Source organism: Sceloporus occidentalis, unplaced genomic scaffold, assembly GCF_023333645.1.
Source record: "Sceloporus occidentalis isolate IW3139 unplaced genomic scaffold, rSceOcc1.0.p SCAF_107, whole genome shotgun sequence".
NCBI classification, from domain to species: domain Eukaryota; kingdom Metazoa; phylum Chordata; class Lepidosauria; order Squamata; family Phrynosomatidae; genus Sceloporus; species Sceloporus occidentalis.
Window position 1 is genome coordinate 2728561 of NW_028317087.1, and position 18305 is coordinate 2746865.

Genomic DNA, 18305 nt, shown 5'->3' on the forward strand with positions numbered 1-18305 from the left:
CTAAAAAGCCCTGCTAACTGGACACCCCACCACCCATAATCAGCTGTAAAGTTCCACTGCGCCCCTAAATCTACAGAAATGGCCACCTAAACTCTCTGATTTGATCAGTCATGCACCAGAAAAAGTCTATACGATTTACAGTATTAGATATTCTTAACCAGGAAATACATGTTATAATATCCTTGGACCAGTCCTTGTTACTCCATATTGTGTATTAGAGCATTTCAACTATTTTACGTTGCAGAATACATTTTCAATGCAGTCTTTCTCACATCTTGTATTGCCTTCGAATACTCTTGTGTAGTCTTTTGTCCTCAATATAAATCTTGACAATAGTTAAAAATAAAGGAGTCGCTGGTTTCCTTAATGTTGTTAGCTCTGTGTTAACTGTGTCTGAAATCTGGACAACTCTTATTGGTGACGGCATCGGCTTGAATCGGGTATGAGAAATACTGGGTGGACACCAGGAACGTAGTAGATGGATTTAAGTGGATTGAATGTGCAGATGAGTAGGGTGGTGGTGGGGATGGCACCAGAGAGCCTGGATCTGCCCTGGAGGAGGACAGTCTCTGCACAGAACCTCCAGTCGAGGTGGAGCTAGTTGCAGTACTAGACTGTCTGGAAGGCGTTCTTATATTACTGCTGGTAAGGATCATAGGCAGAGTCTCTGGTGGGTAGCTGCGCAACATGAACCTCATGGACTGCTGAGATGTCTGCTTGGGTCTCAAACATGTGCAACAATAGACTGCCACCAAGGATCCCACAATGATAAAGGCGATAAATATGGAGCCAACAATGAGAAATGGAACATACACAGGTTCTGCATGACAAAAAGAGAAAAAAACATGTCTTTAGCCAACAGTAATCTGCAGCATCATGTAAAATATTCTTATTTTCATTAGGATACAACACAGATATAAAACAAATATCCACATAATTCATTTTCAGTTCCCCTTTACAAGACTGCTGACCATTAAGTGTTAAATTTTTATCTATTCTAGAAGCAAAAACTGCCCTTAGCCTCAATCAATTTTCTTAAAATTGTACCCGTTTCCAAGTTATAAGTCCAGCTCGCTGTTGATTAACATGATGCTCTCTGACAGTCCTGGTGAAAGTCTAAACCTGGATCAGTTGAGAGATTAACGGAATATGTAAGTGATTATCTCACACAGAAATAAAAATCAAAGTTTGGCTGTACTCCATAAACTATTGCATGTGAGATTAAAATTTCAATGCACAGACTAAACTTTGGGCTAAGACTAAACCAAAGAGCTTCTCCTGCAGGAAGAACATACATAATGCATATTTAATAAGGGGACATTCTTACAATGGTTTCCCCAATTTAACTATGCATTATCCAGGGCCAGCTTAATCCTTCCCATTGAAAAGGTTCGCTAGGGCTGATATAAAATAAAGCAAATGTGTTTAAATGACGATACCAGATCCTAACTACAAGTTCCATCTTTCAAAAGTGTAGCTGAAGAAGAACTGTATTCAGAATATATAACTGATCCCAGGCTTTAGAACACGCTGGCTTCAATGCTCTCATTTGTCTGCTTATTGTAGACTTCTTGACTCAAATTTATCATTGCAAGCTGCTAATCTAAGTGAGCCTCGGAGCTGGAAGGGAACTTTCACACAATAAATAATGAGGTATCACTGCTTTCAAACATCAACACTGTACACCACAAGCACCGGAGGAAACACATGGATAATGTATAGGGAGAAACTCACCCACCTAAATTACATTCAGTCCTATCTTCCCTAAAAATACACATTATTGTGATTGTATTTGATTTGCAAAGGATCCGCTACAAAGTGTTCATATTATATACTGTGGGTATTTATACTTTTTGTGGTGTTTACTTAATGTCCGTTGTGAGAAAATAAAAAGCTTGCACTACTATAGAAAACATGTGTATCTTCAGAAGTATATTACCATTTCTATATCATTCTGTATGGAAGGACTAGCGAAACAGGATTGTTCCTTTTTACCAAGTAAGCAGAATGCAGCAAAATAGAAATGCAGAATTTGACAGCAGATAAGATCCATTCGGCGCATCCATCTGCCAATTGTGCTGATGTAAAGACTCAAACCTTAATCGGTTCTTGGTCTCATCTTAGATTAAAGATATTTTTATGCATGTTTAAATTCCCTGAAATTCCCTTAACCCAGCTATTTTGTAATAGTTATTATCTGTATGTCCACCATGAGCACACAGTGTTGCTTTTACCAGATGTCTTTCTTAAATGTAGAAGCGTAATTCATAGTGGCACAAAGTCTGCCGGTACAGAAAGCTATATTATCACAGGTGTAAAATGGCATATTTTAAACATCTCCAGCGCTGATCTGGGTTCTGCATAAGAGGCGAGGGGTTTAAGCAAAGCCACCCACTGAAATGAAAACTACCACTTAATGAAATCCCTGTAATAAACACAAGTCAAGAATTCTGGGGAATAATTCTGCCATCAGATCACAAAATTACCGTAGTTGCAAAATGTTTATCTGCCAAATAACCCACATATTACTGAACTGAGAAGTTTGTTTTTTTCCATGTGTTCTTTTTAAAATGATGTTATAGGGTAAAGAAATGCCACGCACAGGGAATAGTTATCCTTTAAACTGATTTTAACAGAGCCCTCTTAAAGCAACAGTCATTTTTATAACACAAAGAGCTCTTCTAAAACATTTTATGCAATTATAAAACCCATATTTCTAAGCGTCAGATGAATTTTAATTTTTTTGTGTAGGCTTAATTAATTACCAGCACACAGTAATGGCACTTCTGAACCAAAACTAGAAAGTTTCTCAAAGTTTAGGCTTGGTTTAAATGTTGTTGTCTCTTTAAAAGTAACACATTTTTGATTGACTGAACTGTGCACTTTTAGCATTAGTTGATTGTGGACATAATCCAAGTTATTTGTATATTTTTATTCTCCATTACATGGCAAATTCTTGATAAGAACAGAGGAGCTAGTTGAAGCCAAGATCCATTCTCAGATTGTCTATATATAATGTTATAGCTTAGCGCTGGTGGGATTTGCTTGGAATAATAAAAAGACCACATTAAACCTATGATAAAAAACCTAAATTCCCATTTAGCACTTCAAGATCCTCGCATGTAACCAGGGCCGGACTGGGACTGAAAAGCAGCCCTGGAAAAATTTGGAGACCAGCCCCATATAGTTTATCTCACGGTCAAGCTCTTATACCCACACGCACCCCTTATACACACCCGAGTCACACTATTCGCCATTCTTTTTATCTCATTATTTGTATTAAAATGCCAGAAAGCAAAAGTGTTAAAAGGCCCTAATAAATTAAATACATTACACATAATGGGATCAAAACATTTGCTACTGCAAACATTTTTAGATGAAAAGGTTAAATTTTATTCAGTGGAACAAAACACTGATCACATTATTCTTCACGATATTCTGGTAAGAAACTTTTATTTCTTTATTAATTCATGTAGACTATTTTTTTCCATATTTAATAAAAGCTATGATTGAGACATGTTTGGTTTTTATTTCCTTTCATTTGACAACCTACCCCCGAGTTATGCACCTCTGCCCCCAGGCTTGCCACTCTGCCCCCCTGATATGCCTTCTAACCCCCTATATGCCACTCTGCCTCCAGAAATGCCTTATACCCCCTATATGCCACTCTGTCCCATGATATGCCTTCTAACCCCCTATATGCCATTCTGCCATATAGGGGGTTAAAAGGCATATCATGGGACAGAGTGGCATATAGTGGGTATAAGGCATTCTGGAGGCAGAGTGGCATAAAGGGGTATAAAAGGCATATCATGGGGCACTCTGCCTCCAGAAAAGCCTTATGCTCCCCTATATGCCACTCTGCCTCCCTGATATGCTTTATACCCTCCTATATGCCACTCTGCCTCCAGAAATGCCTTTTACTCCCTATGTCACTCTGCCTCCAGAAATGCCTTATACCCCCCCATAAGCCACTCTGCCTCCCTGATATGCCTCAACCCTCCTATATGCCCCTTTGCCCCGTGATATGCCTTTTAACCCCCTTTTTGCCACTCTACCTCCAGATATGCCTTTTGACCCCCTATATGTCACTCTGCATCCAGAAATGCCTTATACCCCTATATGCCACTCTGTCCCATGATATGCCTTCTAACCCCCTATATGCCACTCTGCCTCCAGATATGCCTTTTGACCCCCTATATGTCACTCTGCATCCAGAAATGCCTTATACCCCTATATGCAACTCTGGCATATAAGGGGTTAAAAGGCATATCATGGGACAGAGTGGCATATAGGGGGGTATAAGGCATTTCTGGAGGCAGAGTGGCATATAGGGGGACACACTTGCATACACACACATGCCGGTTTGTTTTTTTTTCAACAAATACAAAAAAATATTATACAGTACAAAAAATACATTGGTTTACTGACCTTCTACTTTTCTTGACTTCCGTCCTCTGGTAGCTGCACACTGTTCTCCTCTATGCTGACAGGAAGTCACTGACCTGACATCCGGTGCTGCAGCAGTCTGAGTGCGAGGGGGCGGAGCTTTCACCCCTCACGCTGCTCCCATCACTATGCAGCCATCAGACCGCTGGGAATGTAATCTAAACGGCCGATGCGTGCTGATGCCACCGGCCGGAGCTACTTTAACACTTTTTTTTTATTTATATGGTAAGCTGGATCGGCTTGCCATATAAAGTAAAAAAAAAAAAGTATTGAAGCAGAGGCGGCCGGCGGCATCAGCACGCATCGGCCGTTTAGATTACTTTCCCAGCAGTCTGATGGCCGCATAGTGATGGGAGCAGCGTAAGGGGTGAAAGGTCAGTGCGAGGGGGCGGAGCTTTCACCCCTCACACTGCTCCCATCACAAGACGGCCATCGCACACGGCTGCTGGGTGCTGATGCCGGCCGGCCGCATCAGCACCCAGCGGCCACTTTGATTAGATTTCGGGCAGCCTGGGGGGCAATTGTCCCCCTGCCCAGCCCGCCCCTGGCACCGAGGGAGGCCTTCAATGCCATTTGCAGCCGCTCAGCGGCTGTCTTCAGGGTTAGTCTGCGGGCCGCCCTGCCCACGGACCTGCCGGCCCACCGGGAAATTTCCCGGTATCCCGGTGGGCCAGTCCGGCCCTGCATGTAACCAAAGAAAAAAAAAGAATATTTGTGATAGAGAGTAGGATGGGGAGTATATTTTTCATTTTCACAAAAGGACCACTTCTGTCATGGAGCCCACAAAAAAGAATTACTCTTAAATGACCCATTTACTGTAAATATCAAAATAAAATTCAATCAGGATACAAAATCCACCCTCCGCTGGGATTTTATTGCTGCAAAGGCGGTTTGGGGTGTACTATTACACCACTTGCTGACTATTAATATGGTCAGCGTGAAAACTATTATAGCTTTAAATGAAGAGGTTTAGCCCGCTAAGCCATGCTCTGCCAACCTCTATAAAAAAAAAATAGACTTAATTGCTCAAAGGTACCATTCATGTTCTGACCTGCGCCCAAGGAATTTAAACAGAATATGAAACTCATTTTTTGCAATTGCATGGAATTTAGAATTTATTTGATAAGACCAAGTCAAGATCTTCATTATAATTGTACCAATTAGATGATCAGGCCAATTTTCTTATTCTGTATGACCAAATATTTTGACGTTTGTAGATGTTTGAGTACATACAGTAGACTAATTAATCGTCCTCTCTGTGGTGTCTACACATTACGCAGTATTTGCAATGGAAGTCTGTACTGTTTGATATTTGCCCACTACTCCATTTCCAGTGCTGGAGAATATGATGGCATTATATAAATCAATACATAATAATAAATTGCTCCCAATATTGCATATTATTATTTTTATTAAATGAAAAAATGAGAAATATTGTCTATTAGATTCTGACTAATAAGCATTTGCCCAAAGAGAATTGATATGTAGGTTTAATCTCGACAAAGCTCTGTTGGTTCCATCAGTTGTGACGTTGTGACAGGTGTCTTCAACAATACTTGTGCTATTACTCAACCCCAAGTTATGGTAACTGTGATTTCACTCCATGTGAGGTTATCACAATGTGTATGAATTATCAATAAATTATGTGCTCTACATGTTATTCTTCTAACCCTGTCCCTGGTATGACCCTGCTTAAAATCAGAACAGTCTGCGCCCGCGTATGTCATAGACTGGTGAATCCACACAATAAGCATGTCCCAGATTTTAATTAGAAGCCAATTAAGTGCTTTTCTCTGTAATATTAAGTCATGCACATTACTGTAAAATTATCACATATCGTATTTCTTAATTTCCTGGGCCGTCATCCTGGAAAATCATGTTTTTTCATTGGATTAAAGGATACATTAACTGTTTCACGGCGCACACTGGCTAATAGGTTCTCAAAGTATATTTAAGAAATACTAGATCAGAGTTCTCTCCAGGTTAAATAAGTCTCTCTCTTCCAATGCACATTGTGATATCTTGACACGTCTTAAATGTTAATATTCCATGTTCCTGTCCTTATTGATTATAATAATGATGACAGATTGAAATCGAGAACTTGATGTTAAGACTTTGCACAAAATATAGTAGCCAGGCGCAGTGCGGAAGCCCATGGGAAAGAAGTATGAGTACGTTCCACCAACAAAAGCACTGAAACTCTAATAAATTGTTTCCATTCTAATCCATAACGGGAAACAGAACCACTGCAACAGCTTTATCAACGTCTTTAAGTAAACTCGGTCCTTTGTCACAAAACCAATCTACCAGAGTCAGCCAAATAAAACAATTTGCTGCACCGGACACAACCCTTAAAGAGTGTATTTGATTAAAATCACAATCTCAATCTTTTTTTATTTTTACACTTCTGTGTGTAGTCTATTCAGATGCCTTTCTACATATTATATACAGCAGACGGAAATAAAGAAAAAAGTCATAATCTATACATCCACCATGTGCGATATTAGACAAAATGTAACGTCTTCCACTTAAATCTGACTAATTGGCCCTAGTTCTGGCTACCAAATTATTGATGGGGAAAAATGTTTATGATACTAAACACTCTTATGTGCATTTTCCTTTTTTGTGTTTCGAATATCCCCGTGATAGAAAAATTGTTATATTGATTTGTAAAAAAAATAAAATAAAAAATAAAAAAAGCAGGTGCACTGTCTCTGTTTAGATGTAAATATTTAAGCATGAATGTTTTATACAAATATGCAGACAGCATACTTGTGTTTGGGAACACGCTCATACAGATAGATAGATAGATAGATAGATAGATAGATAGATAGATGATACATGATAGATAATAGATAGATAGATAGATGATAGATAGATAGATAGATAGATAGATAGATAGATAGATGATAGATAGATAGATAGATAGATAGATAGATAGATAGATAGATAGATAGATAGATGATAGATGATAGATAATAGATAGATAGATAGATAGATGATAGATAGATAGATGATAGATAGATAGATGATAGATAGATAGATAGATAGATAGATATATAGATAGATAGATAGATAGATTTGGACACATGTAAGTACTTTTCCCCGCTGCAATCTGGTTTTCGTATGTTATGGTATCTGTGTGAATTGTATTTCTCTATATTATTATATACATTATACACAAACTGGCCTATGAGATGAATCGCTTGAACTGAATTCATATATTATTTTAAAGAATGCTGGAGATTATTATTATTCTGCTTTAACATGGAACTATTTTTAAAGAAGATGGTGTGTGAATAACTAGTGAATTCATTTAACTTTGGTGAAACAAAATATAATTTATTAGTTTCATACCTGAAGATCTGAGTACATTATTTTCTGAAATATTATAGAGATCAGAAGAAGTCACCTCTGAGGTCCCAAAAGCTCATGTAACTTTCCATCTTTCTCTATGTTGTCTGAATAAAGGTATCCGATTCACTGAACTATTTTCTCTTGGGCTAATACAGCAATATTCTTATTTATTATATTATGATTATAATCATTATTATCATTATTATTATTTCTTTATATAGCGCCAACGAGTTATGTGGCGTTTCATCCCTTTTTCATTTGTGATGGCGCTATATAAAACAATAAATAATAATAATAATAATCTACAACCAGCGCTGCCAACTGAGTGCCTGTTTGGTATTATAAACATTGAACTTGGAAGATACTAATCTCGATGACCTGCCACTTCTGTAGTTTGGCTGAGTGTTTTAGGGGTTGTAAATCAACTACAGCCAGTGACTATCTCTAATTAAAGGTCAGCACACCTGTGTTAGGGGACTCTGCTAACACCTCCCAATGTATTGATTTCATCTGAATAAGAGACCTCTGAGGTTCTGAAAGCTTTACTGATTGCATCTTTTTGTGGATTGTCCAGCAAATGATTGGGGGGAAGACTTCAGACCCCCAAAACAAGAAAGCCTGCATGTGCTGTGTCGCTGCCTGTTGGTGAAACCGATACGAAAAAGCCTTAATATATTACGGAGCGACTGTCCCCTAACCCGAGCCCGGTGCTCAGTGCCCCCCCGCGGCGAGGCTGCCCCCTGCTGGCCGGCACTTACGCGCTGTGACTCCGGGGTCCTGCAGCTCCCGGTCGTTAGTGCATCTGCCCTGCTCCAGCCGAGCGTCCGCTGCGGCGCAGCAATAGCGCAGGGAGCAGGAGCCGCAGCAGATCGTAGCGACCACGGTGTCAAAATCCTCCGGGCACTGGAAGCCGGCCTGGTAATTGCCCGCAGAGTCCAGCCAGCCGTGACAGTACTCGCCCTGCGCCCTCGCTGCGCCCCAGGTCAGAAAGCCCCACATCAGGAAGCAGCCTAACGAGCCCATAACGAGAGTCCTGAGCGCGTCTGGCAGGGGACGGGGCGGTCACCGCGGTTCGCCTGGCTAGGCTCCGGTGTCCTCAGAACGCCCCGGACTCCAATCCGGCCATCGGGAGTCTAAACGTGTCGGGAGGGCAGAGTGTGGGGCGGAGGGCACCTACACAGCGGGGACCAGCTGCCTCTCCTCTCTACTTCCAAACGGCAGCATACTGCCGAAAGGGATAAAAAGCGTTATGGCACGGAGTGGGTCATTTTCTCGCGTGGTGCCCGCAGTCCGATCTGCTGGATGTGTCCGGGCTGCAGCTGCGGTGCAAACACTTCCCTGGCAGCCGAGTCCTGGAGTTTATCAGAGCTCCGGTGCTGCTTTCACTCACCGCAGACAGCCTCTGGTGGTCTCCCTCTGTCCATGTCTGGCAGCCTGTGAGACCCCCGCCTCCCCCCCCGCTGTCACTCCCAGCCCCCCTGGGGTCACAAGGCAACTAATGAGAGCAGCTCCCTGCCACTCACTGCTTCCCATTGTCACCAGCCTCCCAGCGGGAGCCGCCACACAATGAAGCCCAACACAACCCCCAGAGCTGACAATTTACTTTTAAATGCAGACTAATTTGAAGTGGATTTTTCCCAGAAAAAAACAACACAATCTCATTCCTCCAGATCAGCAGCATTCCTCCAATATGCTGCAGAATTCATGCACAATTCGAACTAACTGTACATCACATAAACGCAGCGATGTTATGGATATTTACTAAAAACCCAAATAGATTTATTATGCATATTAGTAAATTAAACGCAAGATCACGGTGCCGATAAATAATTAATACCAGGAAGGTATTAAAGCCTGGGTGACCACCTGGTGCCGGATTATAAGCAGGGGTCCTGCCAGGATGGATTTAATGCTCATCATTCCCATAGATTTTTTGATATATATATTTTTTTGGAGCAGGGGGAGGAATAACTGTCAGCACATTTCTTTTCTGGGGGTTTGAGAGCTACAGGACCTGAGCTAATTAAGCCAAACTATTTTTATTCAGGGCCAGGAGGTCACATTAATGAAGGTCAAGTGTGCATTGTCTTCCTTCTAAACAGATATTTTTGCATTGCAAATCTGCCTTTTCATTGGAGATCGCATTCTCTCCACTGTATATTTTAAAGTCTCGACAGGCGCTTTGACATGTTTGATAGACAAGAGCCTTCCGAGTTTATTCCTGAACAATAAAATGTAGCCGTTGGTAGAGTGACAGTTCCCCTGGAAGGAAGAGGGCTTTACCTAAAGCGAGAGCGGAATTATAATTCCACCAAGAATTAAAAAATAAATATAGTTATGTCCTGATCATGTTTCACATGCGTGTGGGTATTATAGGGTTAATATTTTATAATCAGCATACATGCCTGTTTGGTTATTCTCTATAATGTGATGTTTAGAATCGGAATTTCTCTCTGTGACTAATCACTCTTTTTGCGCTATTCATTTCTCATAAACTTTCTTCTAACTGAAAGAGGAATTCAAACAAGAAATAGATTATATTTGCAGGAAATCAACAGCCTCCCTCTGTGAACCTTATCCCCATCCCTGCTATTGCGATGACTTATTAGTCTGATTTATATTAGTCGCCGACAAGTGCCATACAGGACCCAATGTGCATGCAGGGAAGAAATGGCGCTGCTGCTTGTATGGAGTCAGGAAACGAAATGCTGCTTCTTCATCATTGCAGGGACAATGACAGCGCCATTAAAGAATAAAGCATAAGTACGAAAAAAACAACTAAAAACTTACCCGCGGTAGAAGCTGCAGCTGCCCTCCTCCTCGATGGTTCGATGATTCTTGCCACTGATTGGCTGATTGAAATGGGAATTTAAACGGTTGTCTTAGCTATCATATGCATTTAAGTTAATATCATGAGAGGAGTGTGAATTTAAGAGAGGGATCAGTAAAGTAAGCGTAGTTAGAAGGTTGGCTTTTTCTTAGCTTCTCTAATATATTTCTTTGTTTTTGTTTGTAAAACATGTTTTTGTTTCTTGTAGTTCCCCAAAAATGCCATCAGCCAAAACTTGGGTTTTGGTGACGGTTGGGGACACTTGGCTTTACACGATTCCCACCCTCCCAAGCTAGAAGATGGCAGCCGTCTCCTTCCGTATATGAGTGGCAAGATTACTCCTTTTACGGTTTAATTGACAGCTCAGGCTGTTATCTGATGTATGACACAATGACAAAAGCATTAATGTATAAGAGCTTATGTATTAAATCGGTGTTGATGCTTCCCATTTCTGCAAGTCATATCAAACCTCCCAAGTGTCTCGCTTTTTGCCCCATTACTTTTTCACACCAGCGTGTCCCACCTCAAAATCTTTGGTAGGTATCAGTGTACCCTCGTGTTCCGCGGCCCTAAAAGCTACCGCAGGGATAGACAAAGCGTCCATGGCAAGGGTCGTGATCATTAAATTGTCCACCGCAGACCCCAGTAAGTCCTCCATGAGCAATGTTGGTGCCGACCCCTGAGTTACAGTGATGCACACAGAAACAGAATACATGTTTATAGAATAAAATACATTCTGCTTCTAAATTCCTTCCTTTTAGGTAAATACTTACATAAATAACTATTTAGAGGTCACAATTAAAAGGTCTTGCTAAAACCCTGCACCCAATCTTTGTCTATTAGAAATGACAGGAGGTATGGAATGGCTTCTTTTCACAGGAGCTATAATTCAACAAACAATAAAAAGCTACCCATCCTCCATCAATAAAAGAAGAGGAAATATTCAGAATCAGGTCACTTTTAGAACATTTCTTTCCTTTTTTAAATCATCTGTTTGTAAAGTGTTAAGTGTATTTACTTTTCAGCCTGTCCTAATGAATGCTTGGCCTGGTGGGAAATCGTTTGTTTAATGATAGCTACATTAAGTGCACATTACCTTTGTCCTTAATGAGTGTTTATTGCACAAATTCAAAGCTTATCAGCAGATTTTTTAAAAGCAACATAAGTTTTAATGTTGAGGAAAGACACGTTCTTTTATGAGAGTGATCCATAAAGCTCCTGTTGATAACATGCAAAACCTGAACTTGTGTAAAATTCTGGAAGAACTGCTTCTAATGAAAGTTGCCCTTTAGGAACAATCAGCACGGTGATAAACATTTGTATAAATAAATAAATACATTAAACGATCTGATTTGTGTAGCAGTGATAAATCTCAATCGAAATCTGATTCACACAGGGGACAATAAAGGTTCAAACGTCAGCTTGCAGCCCTTAATGCAGACCTTGAGGTGTCCCCTTGCTGGTCCATAGGGGATCTCAGAAGGGCCAAGGTGAGTGAAGAAGGAAGGGTTAAAAGTGCATAATATGGCACTAGACCTGAGTGGGGGGGAATGACACAGATGCCTGGTAACTGGCTGTAATAATGGAAACTGAAAGGGGGGAATATGGGGAAAGTGTTTATATACATATATAGCCCCACAAACCCTGCAACTGCTACACATTAATTGCTGTCTTTCTTATACAGATAGCTGGGTTTTGGTGTGTGTGTGTGGGGGGGTTAAGTCAATAGAAATACCATTGCAAAGATGTTTAAGTGAAGTGACATCATAAAGCATATACCTGAATAGTATCAAATATTTTGGACAGTGGTGTCGCTACAGGAGGGCAATTGCCCCCCCTAGGTTAATCCTTGCCCCCCTGTTGCCCCCCTGCCGAATTTGGAATAAAGTCGCAATTCAACTTTAAATCCCGTCTTTTTTTAAATTTATTTATTTTTAATGCTGAGGAGAGAGAAGGTGCGGCCCGCGTAAGATCGGCAGCCAGGGCAACCGATCTTACGCGGACCGCACCTCGAGACCTGCTACTTACCTGCGGGAGGGTCTTTTGTACTGCATAGAGGAAGCGGAACCTAGCAGAGTTCACGTGACATCACATGACTCTGCTCCAGTCCTGCTTCCTCTGTGCAGTACCAGAGAACGCAGAGAGAGGCCGCATCCTCTGCTGAAGTCTGTGAGCGGAATCGAGGAGCTGCAGTGCAGGTAAGGGGGTGGGGAGGGTGTTTGAATGAGTATGCGTGATTGAGGGAATTAATCTGTGAATGAATGAGTATATGAATGAATGAGTGTGTGTGTGATAGCATGATAGGATGTGTAAGTGCTGGAACCTAGGCATGATGGGACTGCGATTGCTGTTTGCAATAACACTCCTATCATGCCAAGTCAGCCAGTACATGCTGAAACCTAGCTAGCCTCCCCCCTTGTGCATGGATGCTGCCAGCAGTATGGGGTCTGCACATCACTTACAGCCACCCTGTACCAGCATGTACTGGCTGACTTGGCATGATAGGAGTGTGATTGCTAACAGCAATCACAGTCCCATCATGCCTAGGTTCCAGCATTTACTGGTTGGATGTGTAAGTGCTGGAACCTAGGCATGATGGGACTTTGTACCTGGCATGATAGGAGTGTGATTGCTAACAGCAATCACAGCAAGCACAGTCCCATCATGCCTAGGTACCAGCATTTACTGGTTGCCTGGGTATGATAGGAGTGTGATTGCTGTGTGGGCAGTGTGGACGCCAGGGCTGGCTTTGGGGTGTGCAACCTGTGATCTATGCCTGTAATTTAGGGGGTTTTAAATATACCTTTTAATGACGTGTTTTTATGTGAATTCCAATTGATCTATACCTGCAAAGCTGGGTTTTTGCGTTATTCTGTAGATCCATATCTATATATTTCCATACATTATTTATGTATACCTGCAAATACAGTGTTTCTATGTCTTATTCAGTTGATTAATACCTGCAATGCTGTTTCCATGTATTTATTTGATCTATACCTGCAATGCTACATTTCATATACTATTGTATACCTGCAAATACAGCCTTTGTATGTCTGATTCTGTTTATTTGATATATACCTTCAGTGCTGAGATCACAAGTGAATTTTAGTTGAGCAAAACATGCAAAGCTTGGTTTGTGTGTTAATGTGTTGATCTATACCTGCTATCGGCAACTGGGGCTAATATTAATATATATGAGCAGCAGGGGCATCAATACGCAAGGGGCAAAAACACTAAGGCAGGGCTCGACAGATCCCAGGCACCAGGTAGCCATGGCGACTCAGAATTTTGTCCTGGCGCCTAGGAGTTTGTCAGCCTCTTACATCCACAAAAAAATGGCCCCGCGTCACCACGCGGAGGCGCTGCTGCTGCTGTCTGCCCAGGAGTCTGGGCAGACCAGCACAGCCACTCCGATCCCGCCCCCGAGCCTGAGATCACTCCCACGGAGTGATCCTGTAGGCTGAAACCGCGATTGCAGGAAAACCTGCAATAGCGTTTTCAGCTGCCATAGGCAGCTTCAGGAAAGGGGGTTCAGTGTTGATTGTGGATGACACAACATCCCCCTGCTGCCTGATCGATCCATGAGAGCGACAGGGCAGCGTTAACCCCTTCAATGCCGCGATCGTGGCATCACGTTCTTTTATGAGAGTGATCCATAAAGCTCCTGTTGATGACATGCAAAACCTGAACTTGTGTAAAATTCTGGAAGAACTGCTTCTAATGAAAGTTGCCCTTTAGGAACAATCAGCACGGTGATAAACATTTGTATAAATAAATAAATACATTAAACGATCTGATTTGTGTAGCAGTGATAAATCTCAATCGAAATCTGATTCACACAGGGGACAATAAAGGTTCAAACTTCAGCTTGCAGCCCTTAATGCAGACCTTGATTGTGGATGACACAACATCCCCCTGCTGCCTGATCGCTCCATGAGAGCGACAGGGCAGCGTTAACCCCTTCAATGCTCCAATGATCGCGGCATTTAGGGCTTAATTCCCGTTTTGTAAGGGGCTCTGCTGCTGGAGCTACAGTGCAGCGTTAACCCCTTCAATTCCACAATTGTGTATAACACATTCGTGGCATTGCAGGGGTTAACATTTAAAGATTATTAAAAAAGAATTTTAAATTTTTTAAAAAAACAGCACTGACCTGAAAGTCCAGGGTGCTTCCAGGTCAAATGCTGTGAGTTTAGTAAGTGGGCTGATGAGTAGATCACTCCTAACCAACTGTTAGTTTAAAAAATGCAGTGTGAAAAATGCAGTGTGAAAAATCCATCCTGATGTAGACGTCTGTGACGTAGATTGTGTCCTGCTGTTTGTGTGTTTTTGGTTATCAGTGTAGCAAAGCCTGTCCTTGTGTGTGTTCGGGTGTTGGTGTGGCAGAGCCTGTCCTGGTGTGTGTGTTCGGTTGTCAGTGTGGCAGAGCCTGTACTAGGGTGTGTGTTTGGGTGTCAGTGTGTCAGAGCCTGTCCTGGTGTATGTGTGTGTTTGGATGTGGGTGTGGCAGAGCCTGTCCTGATGTGTGTGGGTGTCTGTGTGGCAGAGCCTGTCCTGGTGTGTGTGTGTGTTTGGTTGTCGGTGTGGCAGAGCCTGTCCTGGTGTCTGTTTGTGTCCAGGTGTCGGTTTGACAGAGCCTGTGTTGGTGTGTGTGTTTGGTCATCTGTTTCCTGGCACTTAACTTACAGTAGGAATTATTTAATTTATATTTATCCAGAGATATAATGCCCTCCTGAAGTTGTAGTGAATTCAGGGGACAAAACGTTCAAGGCCCTGAAATCATTTAGTGGAAAATTGTGGCTTCAGGCTTCCCATGTTGAATGATCAAGTATTATTTTAGCCCAATAACAAAAGTATAATTCCATAGCACATTACTTTTGGAAATTATGAATGCCACCCCAGTTTGACTGTGGTATCTCGTGTGCCCCCCCTATATATTGTTTCTAGAGTCGCCACTGATTTTAGAGTATCTGCAGGGAGTATTAAGAAGAGGAAATTATGAAAGGTTAGTAAAGCAGGTACTCCATTTGTCTCCAGTTGAAGTAAACAAATTCTTGACACATTTTTTGCTTGCTGATTTAATAACCTTTTTTGAGAGTATTTTAATATGTATTTCATGCCAATGGATTGTAAGCTTGCGGGCAGGGACCTCTTTACCAAATGTATTGGTTTGTGTCAGTCTGACAATACCTCTTGATTGTATGCACAATTAGAATCACTACATAAATAGTTGCTATATAACTAGAATATAATAATAAAGCAGACTTTGTACTGTTAATTTGTTCTTAAATATTCATGTTGGGTCATCAGATCAAACTTACTTAGGATCTTCATGTTTATTTTAGACTGGATAATAATTATTAAGAATTTTCCCCGAAACAAATGTTTATTAGCAATGTTTTTTTTTCTTCACTTTTTATATTGTTATGCTTGTTTATTTTTATTTTTTTTTAGTTATTTACTGTAAGAATAAACTTTGAATATTATAGATGACAGAAAAATAAACCCAGCAATACAAATGTAGACATTGTACTTGTGTTGTCTTATTTGTGTTCCAAATTTAATATAATATATATCTATATATAATATAGTGGGACTGATTTAGTGTATTTATTGTTATTTAACCTCATACAATGGCTTTGTTAAAATCTGACTTGTTACCTACAATTTAAAAAAAAAAGTGTGGGAGGAATCAACAGAAAAAAATGACATTTGTTCCCATGGGCTTTGTGACCTATTCTCCAAGATAAGGATAATAGCTGGCTACTTAGTACAAGGAATTGCTTATTAGGAAAACACCATACAAAGAGTATGCTTATTCTTATGCATGGGAAAATGGCTCTAAATAATGTGCATTATACTAATAGTTAACCTTTCACTTCTATTGGAGACTGGAGCATCCTTGACTGTGCTTACATTTTCCCTGTAACTGTAACAGGAAAATACCATAGGCATTAAAGTTGGGTGTACAAGGCATTATTGGATTCAATCACATAATGTTTTAGGAATTAGTTCTCAAGTGATAGTGATTAGTTCTTAAGCTCCACTTAAACTGCAACTGTAAATACATGAACAGGACAACAGTTTGCTTGTGCCATTTTTTTGTCCTCAAACAGCTTGTCTGTGCCATATTTGCCCTCAAACAACGTGCCTGTGGTGTTTGTCCCCAAACAGCTTGTATGTACCATCTGTTCTCAAAAACAGCTTGCCTGTGGCATCTTTGCCCCAGTTTGTCAGTGCCTCCAAAGTGCTTGTCTGTGTCATCTTTTTACTCAAACAGCTTGTCTTGCCATCTTTGTCTCCAAACACCTTGTCAGTGCCCCCAAACAGCTTGTCTGTGCCATCTTTGTCCCTAAAGAGCTTGTGAGGGACCCCAAATCCAAATTGATCTCCTGTGTTATCTTTCCCACAAAACAGCATGCCAGTGGGGCTCAAAACATTTTCATGGCGGTTCCTGACTGCTTCTGTCCTTGTGTTCCTCCCCTGATATATATAGAGTATCTATTCTCCTATAGCTGCAGGTTGATGGCTGGGGATCCTCACCCAGTAACTCTGATCCTCGCATTTTTCTTGCAAGCAGAGAGCAGCTTCCACTATTACTGATTGCAAAACTGGACTACAGAAGAAGCTGGTAGGAAACCAATCCTGCCATCACTGATTCCCATAATGGAGTATGTGCCTGTGCAAGTATCCCTTCTGCACAAGAGGGGCCCTATCTGGGCCCTACATCGCCCAGCACATGTACTGTAAACATACAGTGCAAACACACATAAATTACACTGCAACAGGTAAGCACTAATTAGAACCCCCTTACCCTATTTGCCCCATTGTCAATCTATCACCGCCCCATTATCTTGTCTTATAATAAATAGTGTAATACATTCCAATTCTTTTTACAATTGCTATAAATGCCAATTTTTCTATATTAAGTGGAAAGTGTGAGGTGAGGACTTAACAATAACAGACCAAAAAATGCCTACTACTATAAGACAAGATGAGCTGAATGGTTCCTATAAGTTCTACATTTATATGTTTCTGCACTGAATGTAGTACTTTCTTTACACCCTTGCTACAAAGTAGAATTGAAGTACAATGTGTGAATCCGCTTTTTGTGGGCTTGTGATAATTAATCACTTTTGCGCTAGCAGACTGGGCTGCTGGCATGCGTTCTAGATGCTGCTAGTGCTTTAATAGATGCTTTTAATAAAAATAGAGTCTTTAGTACAATATTTTTGTCTAAGATGATAAGCTCACCTGCTAAGGGACCCCATGGTACAGTATGTGTACTGAAATATAGTGTCACTAAACCAAGACAAAATGGCTCTCCCGTATTTGTCTGGTAAAAATGAAGTTAGGCTTTATCCACAAATGGAGGGAGTTTTCTCCTCTCAGATGGCTACCCCAAGGTAACAGCCTCTTCTGTTATCACTGCTTTCTTTGGCAAACTCAATGTATCCTTTGGCTTATACTACCAGCGGTATACTGATGACACACAGATCTTCCTTTCCTTCCTCTCCTGGTGTCACCCCCTTCCCTTTGATTGTGCCCTTGTCTCTGTTTGTATCTGGATATCTGCAAAATTCCTGCCAATCTCTCTCTAAAACTGAACCCGACATGCCTGCTGCCCCAGTGTCACCCTTGACACCTAGTTTTTAATCAGATTCAATTT

General features: G+C 41.1%; 1 protein-coding gene across 1 annotated transcript; it reads right to left on the reverse strand.

The window, feature by feature from the left end:
* Positions 1 to 383: 383 nt before the first annotated feature.
* SHISA3 (shisa family member 3) lies at positions 384 to 8829 on the reverse strand. Its single transcript, XM_089497757.1, has 2 exons — positions 8565 to 8829; positions 384 to 820 (listed from the first exon to the last, which is right to left on the reverse strand). The coding sequence occupies exons 1-2, from the start codon at positions 8827 to 8829 to the stop codon at positions 384 to 386; spliced, it is 702 nt and encodes a 233-aa protein (XP_089353883.1).
* Positions 8830 to 18305: the final 9476 nt, after the last annotated feature.